The sequence below is a fragment of the Corvus moneduloides genome, chromosome 8 (genome assembly GCF_009650955.1).
Source record: "Corvus moneduloides isolate bCorMon1 chromosome 8, bCorMon1.pri, whole genome shotgun sequence".
NCBI classification, from domain to species: Eukaryota; Metazoa; Chordata; class Aves; order Passeriformes; family Corvidae; genus Corvus; species Corvus moneduloides.
In genome coordinates this window covers 20,285,161-20,303,005 of record NC_045483.1, presented here as the reverse complement: position 1 = coordinate 20,303,005, position 17,845 = coordinate 20,285,161, and the positions used below count along the sequence as shown (strand labels likewise).

The window sequence follows — 17,845 nt, the reverse complement described above, 5'->3', positions numbered from 1 at the left end:
CCGGGCCGGGCCGAGCCGAGCCCGGCCGGTGCGGGCGGTGAGGCGGTTGGGGCCAGCGGCGAGGTGCAGCGCGCACATGGGGACGCACCGCATCGTGCTCTCGGGCCCCGGGCCCTGGGGCTTCCGCCTGGTGGGCGGCCGCGACTTCGAGCAGCCCCTCGCCATCTCCCGGGTAGGGTGGGCGGCGGCGGGCGGTGCTGGGGGCGGCCGGGGTCGACTCGGGCTGGCAGGTGGCACAACGGCAAAGCCGGGGCGGGGGATGGGGTTGTCTTTTTCTCCCCCGTTTTTTAGTTTGTTTGGGTTTTTTATGTTTCTGGAGAAATCAGTGGTGGCCCACGCAGCCCCTTCACCCGTAGTAGACCAGGGTCTTTGCTCCCCACCGAACCTCCCTCCTCAGCCTGTCCATAGGGACCCTGCAGGCAGCAGGAATCCCCTCAGCCCCTGGTTCGGGTTTGGCAGCCCACCCTGTGGGAACCCGTCTCACCGAGGTGGCTTGAATGCTCGTCCGCCTTTGCTTGCCGTGTATAGTTAAGAGCCTTTGTTAACAGAAGCCGTGTTAAGGTGTGTTTATTGCCTCTGCCCGTCTCTGTTCAAAGTCCTTCTTGCCCCCCCTTAAAAAGAAATTAGTTAGGAAATGACAAAAATTTTGCATCGAAACAATTTTAGCGTTGTACATGAATTTTCCCTCCTCTGCTGCAGCGTTTGTCTGTAAGACGCCGGTGCTCACTGCCTCACTGTCCTGTCCGCGTCCCCACCTGCACCCCAGGTGCTCGGCCCGGCCGGGAGCTGGGCCCTGCCCCGCCGCGCCCTGCAGGCCCCCGGAACCACGGGCTCGTGTGGGGGGCCTGAACCCCAAACTCTGTCCCTGCACGGCTTTGCGTGGGGTGCACTGCACAGAGCCTTGTCAGCGCTGGCTGCAGGCCTCTTCCAAGGGAAGGGGAATGAAAGAATTGCTCCTCTTTCCAGCAATCCCTCTGCTAAACAAGAGGCACCCAGCGAGCTGCTGGCAGCCGTGGGCTCTGGCGTCTGCCACCACTGCACAATTTTTAAGTGCCTGCATGCCCCAGGTGAGGAAGGGCTGTGGGAAGTGGAATATATCAGAACTTGAACTTACATGAACTGCCTTTAAAGAAGACCAGCATGGTCAGGCTTGTGAATTTTTATAAATGCCTCCTGCCACGGGGTCTCACTGCCTGAAGGAGCCCGGGTGCCACGGAGGAAGCTGCCAGCTGCAGGAAGGGCAGAGCTCACAAGTGCTGATAAATCCACAGAGAGGGGTGAGCTACTAGTTTTCTGTGTAATCTCTTTCAATTACAGTAATAATGCCTCATTTTTCTAAAGAATTTTTGGACATAAAAGCAGCTTTACTGTAAGGGAAGTGATATTTACTTCATTGTTATGGTAATTACCATTTCCTTCCAGCAAAAGACTCTCAGGCAGAAGGGTGTCTAAAGCCCTACCTCACTGCTCTTACCTCTTCTTGGTCGCCTTTGTCAATGCTTATAGGCACATACCAAGGGACATAGATCAGCAAAGCGGCAAAAATAACCACCTCATGAGAAATTGTGACCCTGGAGACTAAAATGTAATAAAATAGCCTCTCTGATGGTGGTGACGTAAGTGCTGACAATTAGCAGCTCTTATCAGGGCTTTCTCTTGTGGCCCCTCTGACACTTTTAATTTCCCCTCCCGGACTTCAAGTCATTAATCTTTCCTGTGGTTTGCTCATAAGGCTCCTGGATTTGTCTCCTGGGTTTGGGAGTGAAGTTCTTGGCAAGTCTTCCCTTTACCATGTAAAAAAAGATCTGATCCAGTTTTGACCTGTTTTAAAGAGTCTGATCCTTCTTGTGTGATGACTTTACAGGGCTGTAACTTTGGTATTCTTGCTTATTTCATTTGATACCTGTGTTTTTACCAGAGACCTTTCTGGGCACGGAGCCCTCCTTCCCTCACAGGATGGGATGAGCTCTGGCCGTAGGACTGACATCTGCCAGGGGTTGTGAGGGCCTTGGTCCCACTGTGATATGGGATAGGGGAGCTACCTGAGGGCAATGAGAGGGTGGGGAGGCTGTAACCCGTGATAAGAGCATCACCCTGGGAGCATGGGAGGTTGCAGCTCTTCCCTCCTCAGCACTTGTGTGTTTGCTTTGTGCTGCAAGCAGGTAGGAGGTAGGCGGGTGCACGGATGTGCTCATGAGGAACACTGTTAGTGGGGGAGCACAGGGCTGGGCTGTCTGCCCTGAGTGTGGGGAGCAGCATCATCCTGCCACTGCCACTGAGAGCGCTGTGATTTGGGTGTGCTGTGTGTGGGGTAAGTGCCCTCCCATGTGGCCAGTGGAGCTTGTCTCAGAGATGCACTGATGCGGTCACCGTGCTGCTCCATGTGCTGGCATGGTGGGACACCAGGAGAGACATCCATCCACTCGTGGACCTGAACAAGGTGTCTTGCAGCTCTTTTTGAACCAGGTGCCTAAATTTGGCCTGCATTGCCTGCCAGAAGCTCAGGTTTGGCTTCTGGCACCATCATCCTCATGGTGTTAAGCTTTAGAGCTTATCTTGGTATTTATGGCTCTCATCACCATTGTACCTCAGCTCCTTGCTAGTGGCTTTTGGCTTCTCAAGCTCCCCTGTCAGTTGGGGAGCAGCTGTACTTAAATGTAGTCATGTCAGTGGGAGGCAGCACGGTTGGAATTGTTCTCTGGAGGAAGTCATTGAAGCTTGGTGTTGCTGTCCTGGGTCTCCAACAAAGATGAGGAGCACTGGGGCCATGTGCATGGCAGCCACCAGAGCAGCCTGGCCGAGGCCTTCTGTCTGACAGGGACTGCATGCTACCAATGTCTGGTTGTGCCTTGGAGGAGCAGCAGATGAAAGATTGTGGCATTTCCACAGCTGCTCTTACCTTGTCTTTTGTCACTGCCGTACCTCACTTTCCACTTGAAATATGTGTTCAAAACTGCTTCAGCCTCAAATACATCACAAGCGTCTTGTTGTGAGAACGCTTCTGGTTTCTTGGTTGCGTTGGACCAGTCTTCCCTGATGAGAGCTGAGTATGGGGATTTCACAAGTGCTGCTCATGAGACTTTCTGGTGGAGTTTCCCGTCTCTTTGGAGGGATGCTTCACAGATGTTTCTGGCTTACATTTCTTTTTAAAACTGCAGGGTTCTTGTGGATGCTTTATTGCAGTCTTTGTTCAGAAAAAACCCCAAACTTCTGTTGATCAGTGTAATGAACTCTGGGCCAAAGCCTGCTGGATTGCCCTACAGGAGTAGGAAAGGCCCTTGTCTTTACTGCTCTTTGGGTGATACTCTGCAGTGAGTCAGTGGGGTAGAATTTGAGAAAAGTTCTTTCTGAGATGTGAATGGACACAATACATAGAGAATAATAGTTTCTGTAGAGCTGACCTATGCACAGGGTAGTTCCCAGTTAAATCCCATTGAGGATGGGGGAGCTGATGGAGGAGGCAAGCAGCACGTTGTTCAAGGAGATGCTGAAGTGGAGCTGTCTGAAAAGCCGTGCAGTTGACAGACCCCATCCCCCTCCATTCCTCAGGTAACATGAGCTGTTGCCTGTTTGATTGCATTCGATTTTGATAAACATCGAGGCATTTTGTTTCCAGTCAAATACATGGAACTGTCTGATAAACCTTGTTATTGAGATGAATTTTGTGGTTTGTGGTAGTGATCTTGAACAAATGACCCAAAATATGCGCAGAGCAGAACAGAGCTTTGCTGTTTTGTCATGTCAAAAACCTCCCAGCCCCATTAAGGAGGGGTGTCTCTCTGAGTCTGTAAAACTGGACATTTTCTTATAAAACCAATTTTCCAACAAAAAAAATGGTTTTAAGACAGACAAGTTATGCAAATACATCAAAAAGATGAAATCCCAACATGATGCTTGTTGCTGATTTCAACCACTGTAACATGAATTCATCCCTGCTTAGTCTGATGTTTTATCTATTCATGGTATTTTAAAAACTCAGAATTTATATAAAATATGGAATTGGATCATAGTTGGGTGTTTGAGTGTGTTGGTTTTCTTTTTAAGCATGGCCCTCTGAACCAGCTTTATAAACTTAAAGCTTGATTTAGCGGTAAAACTGGACTTGATGGTCTGAAATCAAGCATGGGACTGAATCCTGTGGTGTGAAAAGAAATCAGGTTTAGCTTTGGACTGGCTGATGTCCTTACCCTGTCAGCCAGTCACCCTTGTAGGAAGCAGCTGAGCAAGGCATCCCGGAGCCGATGTTGAGGGAGAGCCCTGCTGGTAGGGGACACCCTGCGAATGGGCATCTCTTGATGGGGCGGGGGGAGACTGTCCTCCCTTTGGCACAAGTGACTGCCCTGGGAGCTGGGCTCCAGCCTCTTCCCCAGGTGGAAAGAGACTCTGGCTGCAGGTTATTTTTCTGAGACGTGAAGGGAGCTGGGGCTTTCTGGGCAGCCCTCTGCTCCCAGAGTGGAACTAGAATGCCTTCCCTCTGCCAAAGGAAACATGGGGTGTGGTGGATGTGATAGGATTTAGGGTTGGGCTGGCTTTTCCTCTGCCTTGGCTGGTCCCCACCGTGCATACCTATGACAGCAGTTCCTCTGCCGCACAGTCCAGCTCTTGTGCCCGTGACTGCAAATCCCAGCATTGTGCTTGGGTCTCGTTCTGAGGCTGGCTGGGCAGGGGCAGGCAGCTGGGGAAAGCTGCTGGGCTTTATAGGAAGGCGAAGGCGGCTTTATGTTTCCTGCTCAGATTTTACCTGGCTGCGGGTGGGGTGGGGGCTGCGGCAGCCCCAGCCCTGCTGTGCCATGCCAGGCAGAGCTGCTCCAGAACTACTCAGCTGATAAGGGCTTGTGGAACACATTAGTGTCACATGCCAAGAGCTTCTGGCCTTGCAGAAGTGGCTGGGCTGGTGTTCAGAGGATGTCAGGTTGCCTTGTGCCTTTGCTTGGAGGGAGTCCTGTCTGCTGTGTCAGAGCACACCAGGTGTGAAGAGCAGAGGTTATACCCCTACAGACTTTGAAATCCACATCAATCCTGGCAGTTTCCTGAGCAGCTGCTGGAAAAGCCTGTGCTTCAAAGGTACAAATGGCTGCTGAGAAGAGGAAAAAGACTTTTCTGATCTCCCTGACTGCCAGGGTTTGGATGAGAGGAAATAATCCTTAATTGTAGCAAGGGCAAAGCAGCAGAATTTTCTCAGGGTAAAGGCAGAGTGCTTTGGGGCACAAGACAGGTTTCATCTTTTCCAGTCCAGTTTCCTGAGTCTGGGGAGCACTTTTGCCTTGAAAATAACTTTTACAGTTATTGGGATACTAATCAAATGCCTTCTACCAGAGTTACATGCAGGAGCAATACTCTTGTCTTTCCTAGGAGCCAGGGTTGTATTTTCCTCAGTTCACATATTCAGACTAATTTGTCGTTGGTTATGTAGCAGCTTGATGTCACCCAAACTTTGGAGATCCCTTTTCTCTGTGCCTCTTCTTTGCGACCAGTATAATCCCTTTTGATGACATCTGACCCACCTTTTTGTGGACAAGTTCCCCAAAGAACCTAAAGAGAGAACTCTACATTTGGAGTGAATGTACCAGCCTCAGCATTATGTGAGAGCTTTGAGCCCTAGGACTTTAGGTGACAAAAGTAAATGTTGGACGTTTTTGGAGAAAGAAAGTTCATTTTGTTCCCTGATCTGCTTGTTCCCGGATGTCAAGTTATGTATGGCTGCAGGCTCCTTGGTACCTTCCACCCTCAAAAATCACTTTGTTCCTCAAGAAATGTATTTGGTATGTAGAATGAGTTGGATTTGAAGGGTGCAGCATCAAAATAACAGGAGGATTTTTTTTTTTTTTTCAGTATAAACAGAAATTATAGGAGCCCTTAACTGCATAAATAATTGATGTTGTTCTGGACTACAGTATCTTAGATGGTTGCTGATTACTGCATGTGTTGATTTACTTAGTGGATGAAATGAACCATCAGGAAAGGCTCAGCTGTTTTTGAGGTCTTGTAAAAAATCTCTTTTTCGTTTGTTTTGATATGGGGCATGTTGCAAAAGAAGCTGTGAGGCTGAGTAACTCCTCGACCACCATTTGAGCATCTGTGAGCAAATCCTCTCTCTCACCTACGCCTGTTTATACCATCTGGCTGAGGTCAGCCCTCTCTGTGCAGTATCTGATGCCTTCTCCTGTCTAGGTTAACAAAGCTCCTCTGGCATGAAGGCAGGCAGGAGGGTGAGGGCTGGGCTGCCAAAGGAGCTTGTGCTCTGGAAGCCCAGACCCCACTGGGGTGGGCTGATGCTCAGGGGTTTCACCGGCCAGAGGTATGACCTGCTTCTCCTTTTTGTCTCCTGGTGATGGTGTGATCTGGGCCAGCACAGAGCAGCCAGTGAGATTTGGGCTGCAGCCTTGTCCGACTGTAATGGTGCAGAGAATGGGAGCAGCATTGAAGGGAGCTCTCCTGGAGCCAGCTGTAAGGAACTGACATATCATTCCCGCTCCCCTAAAGAGAAGGGGTGGGGAACGTGCTTGTCTGAATTTTCTCACACCCTCTGATCTCTGCTGACCCGGCTGCATGCTTTTGCTGGGAGAAACTTTGACTGCTTAGCATAGTACTCCAGCGCTGAGGACATTACTCATGGTAAAAGAGCAGTGTGTGTGTGGGTGGGGAGGATTAAACTGAATGTCAGAGATGTCTGGTTGTCACTGGTGGCCTTGGAAGTATGTTGCTTCATGTCTGTCCTTTCCAGCAATGACCCAGCTGGGTTTTCCTCTCAAACACACGTAGGTGCAGTTTCTCTAGATCTTTTTCTTGGCTGATGCTAATTTTCTCGTTTGTTATCTCTTCATCACTTCTTGCAGTGTGTGTTTAGGTGTGGAGTGATGGGTGATGCCGGAGGCTGTAGGGTCTGTGAGAAACTGTGAAGAGCTGACAGAGTGAGCATGTAGGGTGCCGGAATGGGTGAGGGGAGAAGGCCGGAAAAAAATTGAGTGAATTTTAGACCCACCCAGCTATCTTGACTCACATGGAGGTGAGTTATGCTGCTTTTCATAAAAAGGCTTCCCACCCTTCCTCCCTCTCATTTGCTGTGGGCAGCAGCTTCCCTCAATATACCCACTGCTTCCTCTTGTATCCTTGCCTGCAGAGGGAAAAAAGGCACCGTATATCCCTGTCCAGGGACTGCAAAGCTTGTTAGGTAGCATGTATGGAGGGGATTGCATCAAATGTAAAATGTGGTTGTGTTTGGCAAGCTCTGGGACAAACAAAAGTTTTATAAAGAGGTCCTGGGAGCTGAATAAGCAGCCAAATGTTTCTCCCGCTGCTAAATCAAAGTGTTTTCTATTGTAAATGCACTTGCCCAAAGACTGTCTGAAGACTTGATATTTCATAGCTCTTTGCTGGCTGGCCATCAGTGCAAGGAAACAATAGCAAGCAAGCTGCCTGGGAGATGGTCATCTGAGCTTTGCAAAGTCCTGGTGGTGTTGGCAAAGTGGAGCCCAAAGTGTGTGTGCAAGGGGGCACATGTGCACAAAGTTTCACTTTGTAGTGTAAGAAAGTAAGGTAGTTTCTTATTCTATCCCAACCAATCCTGAATCTGTGGGACCTCTTTTAAAAAAAGGGGTTGAAGCCTATAACTGGTCTAAACTGTTATCTACTACACTGAGTTTTGCGTGAATAAAGAGTGCACAATCAAACCCATGAATAGTGGGGATTATTTGTTTCTTCCGTATGCTGGCACGTGTGTCGGAGCTGGTATCAAGGACATAGTTTGATGTGTCTGGTTTTAAGTATCTAGATTGTTTCTACAGTAGCCCAGATTTCTTACACAGAACACCAGCCAAAGAGAGCATCATCATAAGCACACTCTGGGACCTATTTTGGACACAGTATAAATCAGTTCTGCTCCGCGTGTCTCAGAATTGTCTGTTCAACAGCAAAATGGCCTAATGGCAGTGTTACCCAATCACCTGGGAGCAATCACCTTGAGGTAGGGCATGGCTCCTTTCCAAAGGAAGCCCTTGGACATGATGTTACAAGGTGTGCAGAGCTTTATTCACCCGACCATGGTGTCTCTGGAACTGGGAGGTTCCTGGTGCCTTGTGAGTCTGCCCATGTCCCCATCTGCTCAACCCCAGTGGAGGAAGCCCAAGCCAGTCAGGGAGCTCTTTTGAAGGACACAAGAGAATATGCATTTGCACAAGCTGTGACTTGTGCAAGGTTGTGTTTGCCCGTTTTGTTCTTGCAGTGTCTTTCTGCCCTTCTCGGCTTTCCATGCAGAAGTGCCGCTTTATCCGCTCAGTTCTGTGTCACCCACCTGTACAAGGTGTGCAGGACACTGCCTGCTGGCCCCTTGGCTCCTGCTGGTCTCTGCTCCATGCTCAGTCAAGAGGAAAGGGTAAGGAGGCAAAGCTGGGGCAAAGCTTTAGATCATCTGAGAGCAGGAGCAAAGCAGTTTCAGGTGCAAAATTTACTGGATGCCTGCTAGCCTGAAGCTTTTGTTCCTTTTCGGATTCCTTTTGTGTAAGCTGGCTGGTAGCTGCCATTGCTCTGAGCACCTCTGCCTGCTTTTCCCCCAGCCACATGCCTGCCCCTGCTGCTTCCCATGGACCAGGCAGGGATGTGACAAAAATAAAAACAGGAAAATGTCTTCCCACTGGCAGACATTTTCTTCTCTGTGCTCCTCACTTAATAACAGAAACGCCTTTTGCTTGATAGCACTGAGATAAGCCCAGACCTTACTGGAAGGGGGGAAGGGAACATTATTAGTAGCTATAAATCATCCTATAAAGATGGGGGATGGGTTCCCTCTGTACCTTGCCCTTGTGTAGACATGTTTGCTGTGAACGGTCCTGGCAGGCAGTCTGAGCTGGATGTTGCAGGCAGCAGTTTGTGGAAGGTTGCATTTCAGGGCAAGTTATTTCCAGACCTGAAGCAGCTGGATTTTAAGACATGTTTACTTTTGGCAGATACACTTCTCTTTTTTATTACTGTGCATCCTTGTAGCTTGTCCTTAGGGGAGAGGGTTATGTGGCACCTGAGTGGATGTAATAGCCCTTGTGCTACTGGTGGCTCTTACCTAATGGAGAAGAGCACTCACACTTCAAATTCCTGTGAAGTGGACGCAGAAGGGAACTGACACCACAAACACTGGCAATGTACTGAGATGTCACTGTGAATGCCGGTTGCTCTTCCTGGTGGCTCGTGGGGGTTCTTCAGGAGGCTTCAGTATTTCAGTGTCCCTGGCTGCTGTGGCTTAGCTGTTCCTGGTGATACAGGATCATTTCTACCAGCCTATCACATATTGTGTAATTATCAGTCTTGAAATGCAAGCTGTATGGCTGAGTCTTCAGCAGTGTTCCAGTGCTGGCATTAATCCACTGTTGTTCCTGACCCTTTGGCAGCTTGTCTGATTGAAAATGAATCATGGTAACAGTGTACTGAGCTTGGTGTTCCTTACAGGGCTGAGTAATGTGCCTCTCTCCCTCCTTTGGTAGCAGAGGAAATAAAGGCCCCAAGAAACCAAGTGACTCAGTTAAGGTCCAGAGGCCAGGAGAGGACCCACACTGTGTTTCCTGCAGGCTCCTTTTGTTTTAATTATATCCTTAGGGATATGTCTTATGGTTTTTATAAAGACAGCTCCCAAATCTGATGGGACTATAGGCAACTTTCAGTGCTCAGGATTTCTTCAGAGCTGTAAACTGTCCCTGTGTGCTGGTTTTGGCTGGGGTAGAATTGTTCACAGTGGCTGGTAAGGGGCGGTGTTTTGGATTTGTGCTGAGCACAGGGTTGATAATACAGAGACGTTTTTGTTATTGCTGAGCAGGGCTTACACAGAGCCAAGGCCTTTTCTGCTTTTTGCACTGCCATGCTGGTGAGGAGTCTGGGTCCGGCCGGGACAGATGACCTGAACTGGCCAAAGGGATGTTCCAAACCAGATAACATCATAGTCAGCATGTGAAACAGGGGAAAGAAGGAGGAAGGGGAGATGTTTGGAGGGATGGTGTTTGTCTTCCCAAGTAACCATTATGCATGATGGGGCCCTGCTCTTCTGGGGATGGCTGAACACCTGCCTGCCCATGGGAAAGAAGTGAATTAATTTCTTGTTTTGCTTTGCTTGTATGTGTGGCTTTTGCTTTCCCTATTCAACTGTCTATCTCAACTCAGGAGATTTTTCGCTTCAACTCTCCCAATTCTCTCCCTGGCCCTGCAGGTGGGGGAGTGAGTGAGCAGCAGCGTGGGGCTTGGCTGCTGGCTGGGTTTGAACCACGACACCCTGTCATAAGGTTTACCGGAGGTACTCTCAAGGCAATGAATCCAGTGGAGTGGCTGCAGATTGCACTCAGTGGCCTCGATAGGTCACCAATCGGCTGCAGCTTGGCAAGTGATGATCTTCACATTTAAATCAGATTTTCTTTATCCATCTGGTGCTTTGTCTGGTGTTTTCATCAGCACTTCCTCTCTCAGTTCAGAGACTGTTTACAGCATTCAAAGTGGTGTGCAGGTAGACATTCATTATTGGCTGACCCATCTGAAGCTCTTTGGATTAATGTTGAGCACCTTGGTCTGTGATCCACGGCTGTGTCCTTCCTTTTTCCATGAAACACTTTCCTAGTAGAGAGGTGAAAAAAGAAAAACATCTTGTGATCTTTCTTCTGGATGGGGAAAATAGCCCACTACAGCTGTGACGAGATGTGCTGAACAGCCTTAGTTTTGGCCTGGGGAAAACAGTGATTGCTGCTAATGTGTGACACCCCTAGAAGGGGAGTGTTTCCCTGAGGGCAATGATTTGCCAACCAAACCCTAGTAAGGAGGGATCTCTAAATCTTGTGAAAGATACTTATGTCTGAAAGGTCTGCTGGGTTTGCTCAGCTGCTTTCCGGCATGCTGAAACCTAGCATGAATGTGTAGAATGAATACCAGTTGCAATGGACTCATAAATGAGGTATGTCTCAGCTGCGAGGCATGTTTTAGTCTGTACTCATGTCTGGGAGCAGTCCACCCTTCTCATTTCCTGGGCCTATTAAATAATGGACGAAAGCCCATAGAAGTCATTACACTCCTTTCACAAACTCATTAAAACTGCACAAAATCTTATGTAGTGTTTGCAAAGCCACAAACATGACATTATTCGCCCTCTGCCCAGGCAATAATTTTGGCCCAAAGAGGTCTCAGTTGTTAAGAGGACACCTCTTTAAAAGACGTAGGGCAAAATGAACAAGCCATTTAGTTGATTTATTTGAAAATGCCAAGTTTTAGCTGGAACCTTTTTCATGAGGAGTGTCATACTGACAGCATTGCTGCATAGCGTCTTCTGTCTGGGATCACATGGAGAGGAAAGGGAGATGCAATATGGCAGAAGGTATCAAGGTGAGCTGTGGTCAGTTGGGAGGGTTGGTGCTTCTACTTTTTCAGACACTATTGGCAGCTTGTGGTTTAAAGATGAAGTTTCTGATGCCTTTCTCCCTTCCAATATGCTTGTTAGATCATGCACTGCCTTGGGATTGATCTTGCTGAAGTCAGTAAACGTGTGTTGCACCTGTTCCTGGGCAAAACCAGATTATTACAACTAAAGAAGCAATCCAAAATCTTGAGTCCAAACCTCTCCTTCAAGGAAGGAAACAAATGAGATTGTGATGCAGGCAAAGGTGTTTGTGATTGGCATTGATTGTATTGCAATGACTCTGATACTCTTTTTCTGTCACCTCTGTTCTTAGAGACTTGGACTTCTTTCTATCTGTCCTCAGCATCTTCTGTTTCAGAGAGCACTTCTTTGTCCAGGAAAGAACAGATTTACTTTCTGTATGATCTTGCCCTCCAGCATGAGAATTGTCTTGAGTGAAAATACTATTTTTGTTATTTACCTGTTGTCCTTTCTCCAGATTTCTATCTGTGAGTGCCAAAACAAAATCCCCTGTCTAAAAGACCTAGATAGATTTCTGCTGAGAATTTACTTTCGTTAATTTTAACTTCTTTGCTTCCAGGTACCAGTCAGAAAAAACACAACTTCTCCAACTGTTTTTCAAATGCTGCTATGGAAATCTCCTCCCTGGAAAGTCCATTCACTCTTTTTGTTTTGTTTTCTCTTAGGTGACTCCAGGCAGCAAAGCTGCAATAGCCAACTTGTGTATAGGAGACCAGATCATAGCCATTGATGGAGTGAACACAGATAACATGACACACCTTGAGGCACAAAACAAAATCAAGGCTTGCACAGATGAGCTCACTCTGACAGTCAGCAGGTACGTAGCTGAGCAAGACTGGGCTGGAGAGAGGGAGGGTTGCAGGGTGGGCAGTAGCTGTGTTTTGGTTTGACAGTAGGCCTCTCTGGCTGGTTTAATTTGACCTCTCAGTGCTTTGTCTGGCAGGTGCTGGCTAGCAAGAGGGAACTGCATTTCATCCTTTAATCCTGATGCTGCTTGCATTTGCTGCACTTTGACCTTATGAAAACAACTTTCCAAGTGAGGAATTGGCTGATAATTTATGCCAGTCTGTCAGCTTATTCTGTGGCTCCTGACAGCAAGAAACCAAAGATGGTCTCATGAAGACTTCACTCATAGCAGAGAAGGTGCAACCAGAGATGACCTTCCTTCCTGTTGCGCTCATTTAGCAGTTAAACTATACACTTACGTGTTGTTCTGAGTGATTAATTGCCTGGCTTCTGCCATGCACGGACTCAGAAATGTTGTGCATTTTGAAGCCTCTTGATCAAACAGCACTGTCAGTCTTAAACAGTGACGACCCAGGGTGCAACAAAGTTTCATCTTAGGCATCAGTCTCTTCAAGTCCTGAAAAACTAAAGGAGGGTGACAGCTGAGACACAATTTCTGTCACTAGTGTAGAGCACAGGCTGGCTTCAGCCTTCCCACCATCTTGAACTGCAGAGCAATGGACAACTTCATTCCTTTCCCTAGCCATGCTTTGTTCTTGGGCCATCTTTGTACAGAGAGGAAATGGAGATGGGAAGGCAGGACTCCGCTTTGCATTGACCTGTTGCTACTTAAAAGAACAGGAGCCTGATTTTTTTGAAGGTGCTGGGGATTATCCTTCCTTTTGATGTGAATTGCAGCTGCAGGTACCGCCACTTTTCAAAGTCAGATGGTAGATGCATTGTGGCATTTCTGGTTGCTCTGGAGCAAGTTTTTCCTGTGCCTGCTTTCCCTCAGAGTGATCATCCATCAATTTCAGGGCAGATGCAGGGGAAGTGCTTTCAAAAGGAGTGCAAAAGCATGTCTTAAATGATACAGTGGTTCAGTTGTTCAGGGCCTTTCTGATAAACAGAAATCTTTACCATAGCTCAGACAATGCCAGGAGTTCAGCAGGCATATCCCAGTTTAGGAAGAAGCGATGGGTCTTGGCCAAAAAAAAATCCTGATGTTTCATTAAGGGAATTCACAGATGGAAGAATGGAGCACAGTGCAGGCAGTGTGAATGGGCAGTGAGCATTGCAGCAGCCTGTTAACCCCAGAGTTTCTCATACTGGCCTTGAACTTAGCAGCATGCAATCTTCCTGCAAAGGAGTGTTCCTTTTCCTCTCCAAAATCCAGCTGCTTGACTTAGCAAACGAGTGCCATGTGGTTCTGGCTGGGAAAGAGGAAGGGAGGCAAGGACTCTTTCAGCCTGCAGGCAAGTTCACTCTTACAGATCATTGAGTCTGTAAAATGTGTTTGCTAATGTTAACTACAAAGTCGTTAAGTTTATAGCTACCCTATGCACGTTTCATTGCCTTGGGTGTGGAAGCTGTCCAGGGAGAGATTTCTAGCTGGATCTACAGCTGTATAAAACTGTGCAGGGGCTTTGAGTTTACAAAGCTCCTTCAAGACCCCCTTTTAATGAGGTAGCATGAGTGTGTGTTGGATGCTTCTGCTGCTGTTCTGATCACTGAGTTCTGCTGACAGAAGGCCAAGAAGGGTGTCAAAACTGCAAGGAAGTGAAAGCAGTGATCTCACTTCTTACCACTTTAGGGTTTGATGCAACTATCCATTGCTTTGTGTAAAATCTGTGTGCATCATCATGTGTTGTCTTTCCTGGTTGTACTCTGTTGAGAATATTTTATCCCTAGTGCCCAGTGTCTCCTTCTAGGCCCCCATAACTGTGTTGGCCTAAATGCAGCTGGACTCAGTGGTCAGAAGTGCTACATAGTCTTTATTGCTGAGGCAGGAGCACTTCTTTACTTTGCAATCTAAGGCCTTAAAATGAAAAGCCCTAAGAGGATGCCTAGAGAGGTGACAGAGAAAGACCTGGAGCCATGCTTCATCTTCCTGCTCAACTTAAGGTAGAGGAAATGGGTGAGGAAAGCAGACTATGGGGTAGTTGTGAGCCATCCTCTGTGAAGAAGGGAAGGGCATTGCCACGGAGGTGGAGAGGTTGGAAGGCTCTTGGGGAAAATGAGTGCCACCTGGCCAAATGGTATGGCTTGGGCTTCCTGGGCCTTGGTGGGCACAACTGTCGCTAAGGCTTGACCATACAGTTGATAAGGAGGGCTCACAATACATTCAGGTCAGAGCTGGAAGTTTTTTCTCTGTCAAAGTAGCTCTGTAAGTAGTTGGTTGAGTATGAAAAGGAATGTATATCATGTGCACTTCAACACCACCAAACCTTGGGTCTGGTCTCCACGCTGTGCAGTTGTAGCTTGTTAGCTGAATTGGTTGTACCAAGGAGCTGTGCTGGCACAGATCATTGCTCTGACAGAGTAGCACCTCTGTGGGTTGGAACATCACAAACTGGTGTGAGGATGTCCCAGCTGTGCTAGGTTTTCTGGCGTGAGAAGTCTTCCAGTCCTTTTCTACTCACCATCAGAGAGATGTCTTGTGAAAGCATAAATCCTTAGTGATTTTTAGATTCCTAGCTGATGAATTTTTAATGATTACTCATTTAAATGTTTATCCATGCTAAATATTCTCTGACCTGCATTCAGTGTGGCAGCAAGGTTGTGCCAGGTGGGATTTCATATACAGGTCTGAGCTCACACCAGGTGTTTCAGTTTCACCAAAGGATCAACACCATTGTGACAGCGGAGACTTCTTTTGTGTCTGTGCTGTAAATGTGATGAGTCTATGTGGCTTGAAGAGTCTAGTGGGTGAATTAGTACAAGAAAAATCTTTAAAGGATGGAGGTGTCTCTGCTGCAGAAAGCCTTTAAGCTGCAAATAGCTGGAGGCTCTGAGAGTGTTTCATAGCAGTATTATGCTTGTCTTTTTCATGTGCTCTTCTGTGAACCAAAACACACTTTGTACATGTGTGTTCTTCAAACAGGCAACTGTCTTCTCTTTTAATGATAGCCAAGTAGTTAAGATGTCTTCATGTTCTGCTTACTAACGATTATTTAAGAGAAGTGTAAATATAGAGAATGGAAAGGACCTAAACACTTCTGGTAAAGGAAATGCTGTTTGCTCTGTATGCTTGATTGTGTATATCAACAGCATTCCAATGTTTCCTGTTTCGCTATTTTTCTTAGCGATGGTAGCAGTCCAAAAATATTTCAGATCAGATTGTAGGCAGGAAATCTAGTCTAACACAAGTCACCATTAAAAACGTATCGGCTTTCTAGGTGAAGAAAACATGCCTGGTCTGCTTTTTCACCCAAAAGGGAAAACCTCTTAATTTCCTAGTGTTTAAAACCCGGCCACAAATTGCTTTCTCTGGATACTCTTTTCTAAGTGGCGCTGCTAGGTCCTTTGCTATTAGATTTGTGAACAGAGTTTTAAAGGTCTGTCTTCTGCCTCAAAAGTGGGTGTTCAACACTCTTGCCGTATATAACGAATTCCCACTGAACTCACTGTGTCTAGCAGCTCCCGCTCTTTTCTGAGCCTCTGTTTGTTTATTCATTTTGCTTTTTGTTTCAAGAGAAATGTAGTTTCCAAGAAACCAAAGTAAAGGTTCCATTATTGTCTTCAGCAGTATAAAATCAAGCTCAAGACAGAGTGCTTCAGTCAACTCAAGCCCACCTGGTTGCTGAACTGAGAAATTCACAGGGAGATTTTTGTCTCTCCATAGGAAAAATGAAGTTTTGAATCTTTGAGAAGTGCTACTCTTCTTTTTCCTGGTGTTTTGTTGTTTTTTTGGTTTTTTTTCAAATTAGGGTGTGAACATCACTGCGCTGACATATTAGGGTTGAGCAAAGCCTCGCCTGGGGCTGCTCTCCATTAGTGGGTGTAAGCAGCAAGATGTGTCCAACAGATTGGAGACAGCTATCAACTTTCTTTGGGAATTTATTTGGGTAAGATGCTTCCCTTGACAGAGAACATTCAAAGAAAAGAAGGTACAGGAGGAACAAATGCTACCACAAAATTCACATAATAGTCAAAAGATCCAGGCATCACCCATGTCAGTGAAAGTGCTCATGATGAATTTGACACACAGTTCTGTTGTAGCTGCAGATGTACAAAAGCAGATAAATATTCATTGCAGCACAGGTGAAAATTACTTCTAAAACAAATGCCTCTTTGCCTGTGGCTATAGTCACCAGATGGGTGGTAGAACTGTGCAGCCCTCAGCAAATCAAAGGTAAAGTGTATATGTAGGTGTTTTTTCAGCAAAGAAAGTGTTCCTATAGTGAGTCCTTCCCTTTATGTCTGGAGGCAGTTTGGGGGTGGTAGAGGGGAATATCTGTGAAAAAGGGTTGCAAACGTGTAATCTCTTGTTCTGCTCCTACTGTCAATTTCCTCAAATTTCAAGCTGCTTTTTTGCCACTCTGCTGCCAGCTTATAATACATTAGTGCACCTTCTTTGTTTGCAATAGTCTTTTAATTTGCTGAAAGTGCTGCCAAGGAGCGAAGCTATGTATTTGTTCTTTGAAAAGTGCTAAGATCAGGGAAGTCAGATCTGCTACCAGGACCTGTTAAATGGATTGTCAGAAAGGATCATGTGTAGATGCTTATGAAGAAGAGGAGGGCACATGTATGATGTCCTCTACATTTTATGTGGTAGGTTTGGTTGCACTCTTGCTTGCTCCATGTGTTCCCAGGTCTGAGCTATGGGGAATAGTTGCACAAAGCCACAATAGGCTTGGATTTCTGTTCTAGGAAGTTGGTGGAATCCGTTGACTCATTTAGGTTTGCTTTTTTGCTTTCCTGCCAAGAAGAGTTTTCCAGTTCTGTCATCTTACTAATAATTCCTTTGGCCCTGGGAAAAGCCAGCTGCTCAATGTGCAGCTATATAAGGCCATGCAGGTTGCCTGGCCCTCCGTGGCCGCTCCCAACCTCTCCATGGCTGGTGTGGTGCTTCCAGCCCTTGTGGGTGCATGCCAGCAGCTTTTACTAACAAGTGACACATTCAAAGTAATTTTGGCAAATCAAGATTGGTATTTGTTGTGATTTTACAGCCTCTTTGGCGGGGCAGTAGCAGTTAACTCTGCAGCTGGCTAGTGCAAGAACAGTGTGAGTTTGAGCAGTCAGGTGTGTCTTAGCCTTTGTAGCTGTCATGAACCTGCTCCAGATAAGCTTCTGTTGTTTCGTCTGTGTAACTGGAGTTGCGTTTTTGGTTCTCGTGGTTGTATAAAGAGATAGCTGAAACACAAGAGGGCCATGCATGGAGAAATGCATTTGGGGCTTCCTGTCTCTAGGAAGTTGTGACTGTCATTGCTGTTTGAATTGACAAGAGGCTGTATGCAGCCTGAGTACAGTTTTGCTTACCAAACTGAATATGTCCATTAATGAATGGTTGTTAAAAGTGACTATTCATGTTTAAAGCTAAGGGCCTGTATTTGACAGCTGTTGTAGCTAAAAGGCTGATTAAAAGATACCTTCCTGGTAGCCTGAGAGCTCTTGTAGTTAGTTTCTAAACATTATTAAAATGCCTGTCTAAAACTCTGGTGAGAGGATTGCAAAAGATAAATTCTTTAGGTCTTTCCTCATTTTCAGCTCAAAAACTTT

The 17,845-nt window shown here is 46.8% G+C and overlaps 1 protein-coding gene across 7 annotated transcripts in view; it reads left to right on the top strand.

Annotated features, from left to right (window-relative positions):
• The window catches only part of PDLIM1 (PDZ and LIM domain 1), a 44,361-nt gene continuing 26,516 nt past the window's right edge, over positions 1–17,845 (top strand). For 2 of the 7 annotated variants that reach the window (XM_032115751.1, XM_032115750.1), the window contains exons 1-2: positions 1–172; positions 12,064–12,215. In XM_032115751.1, the coding sequence (XP_031971642.1) occupies positions 77–172; positions 12,064–12,215 (248 nt within the window). In that variant the 5' untranslated portion in view covers positions 1–76. The remainder of the gene's footprint in view (positions 173–12,063; positions 12,216–17,845) is intronic. The other 5 variants (XM_032115747.1, XM_032115746.1, XM_032115753.1 and 2 more) reach the window with 3 other exon arrangements.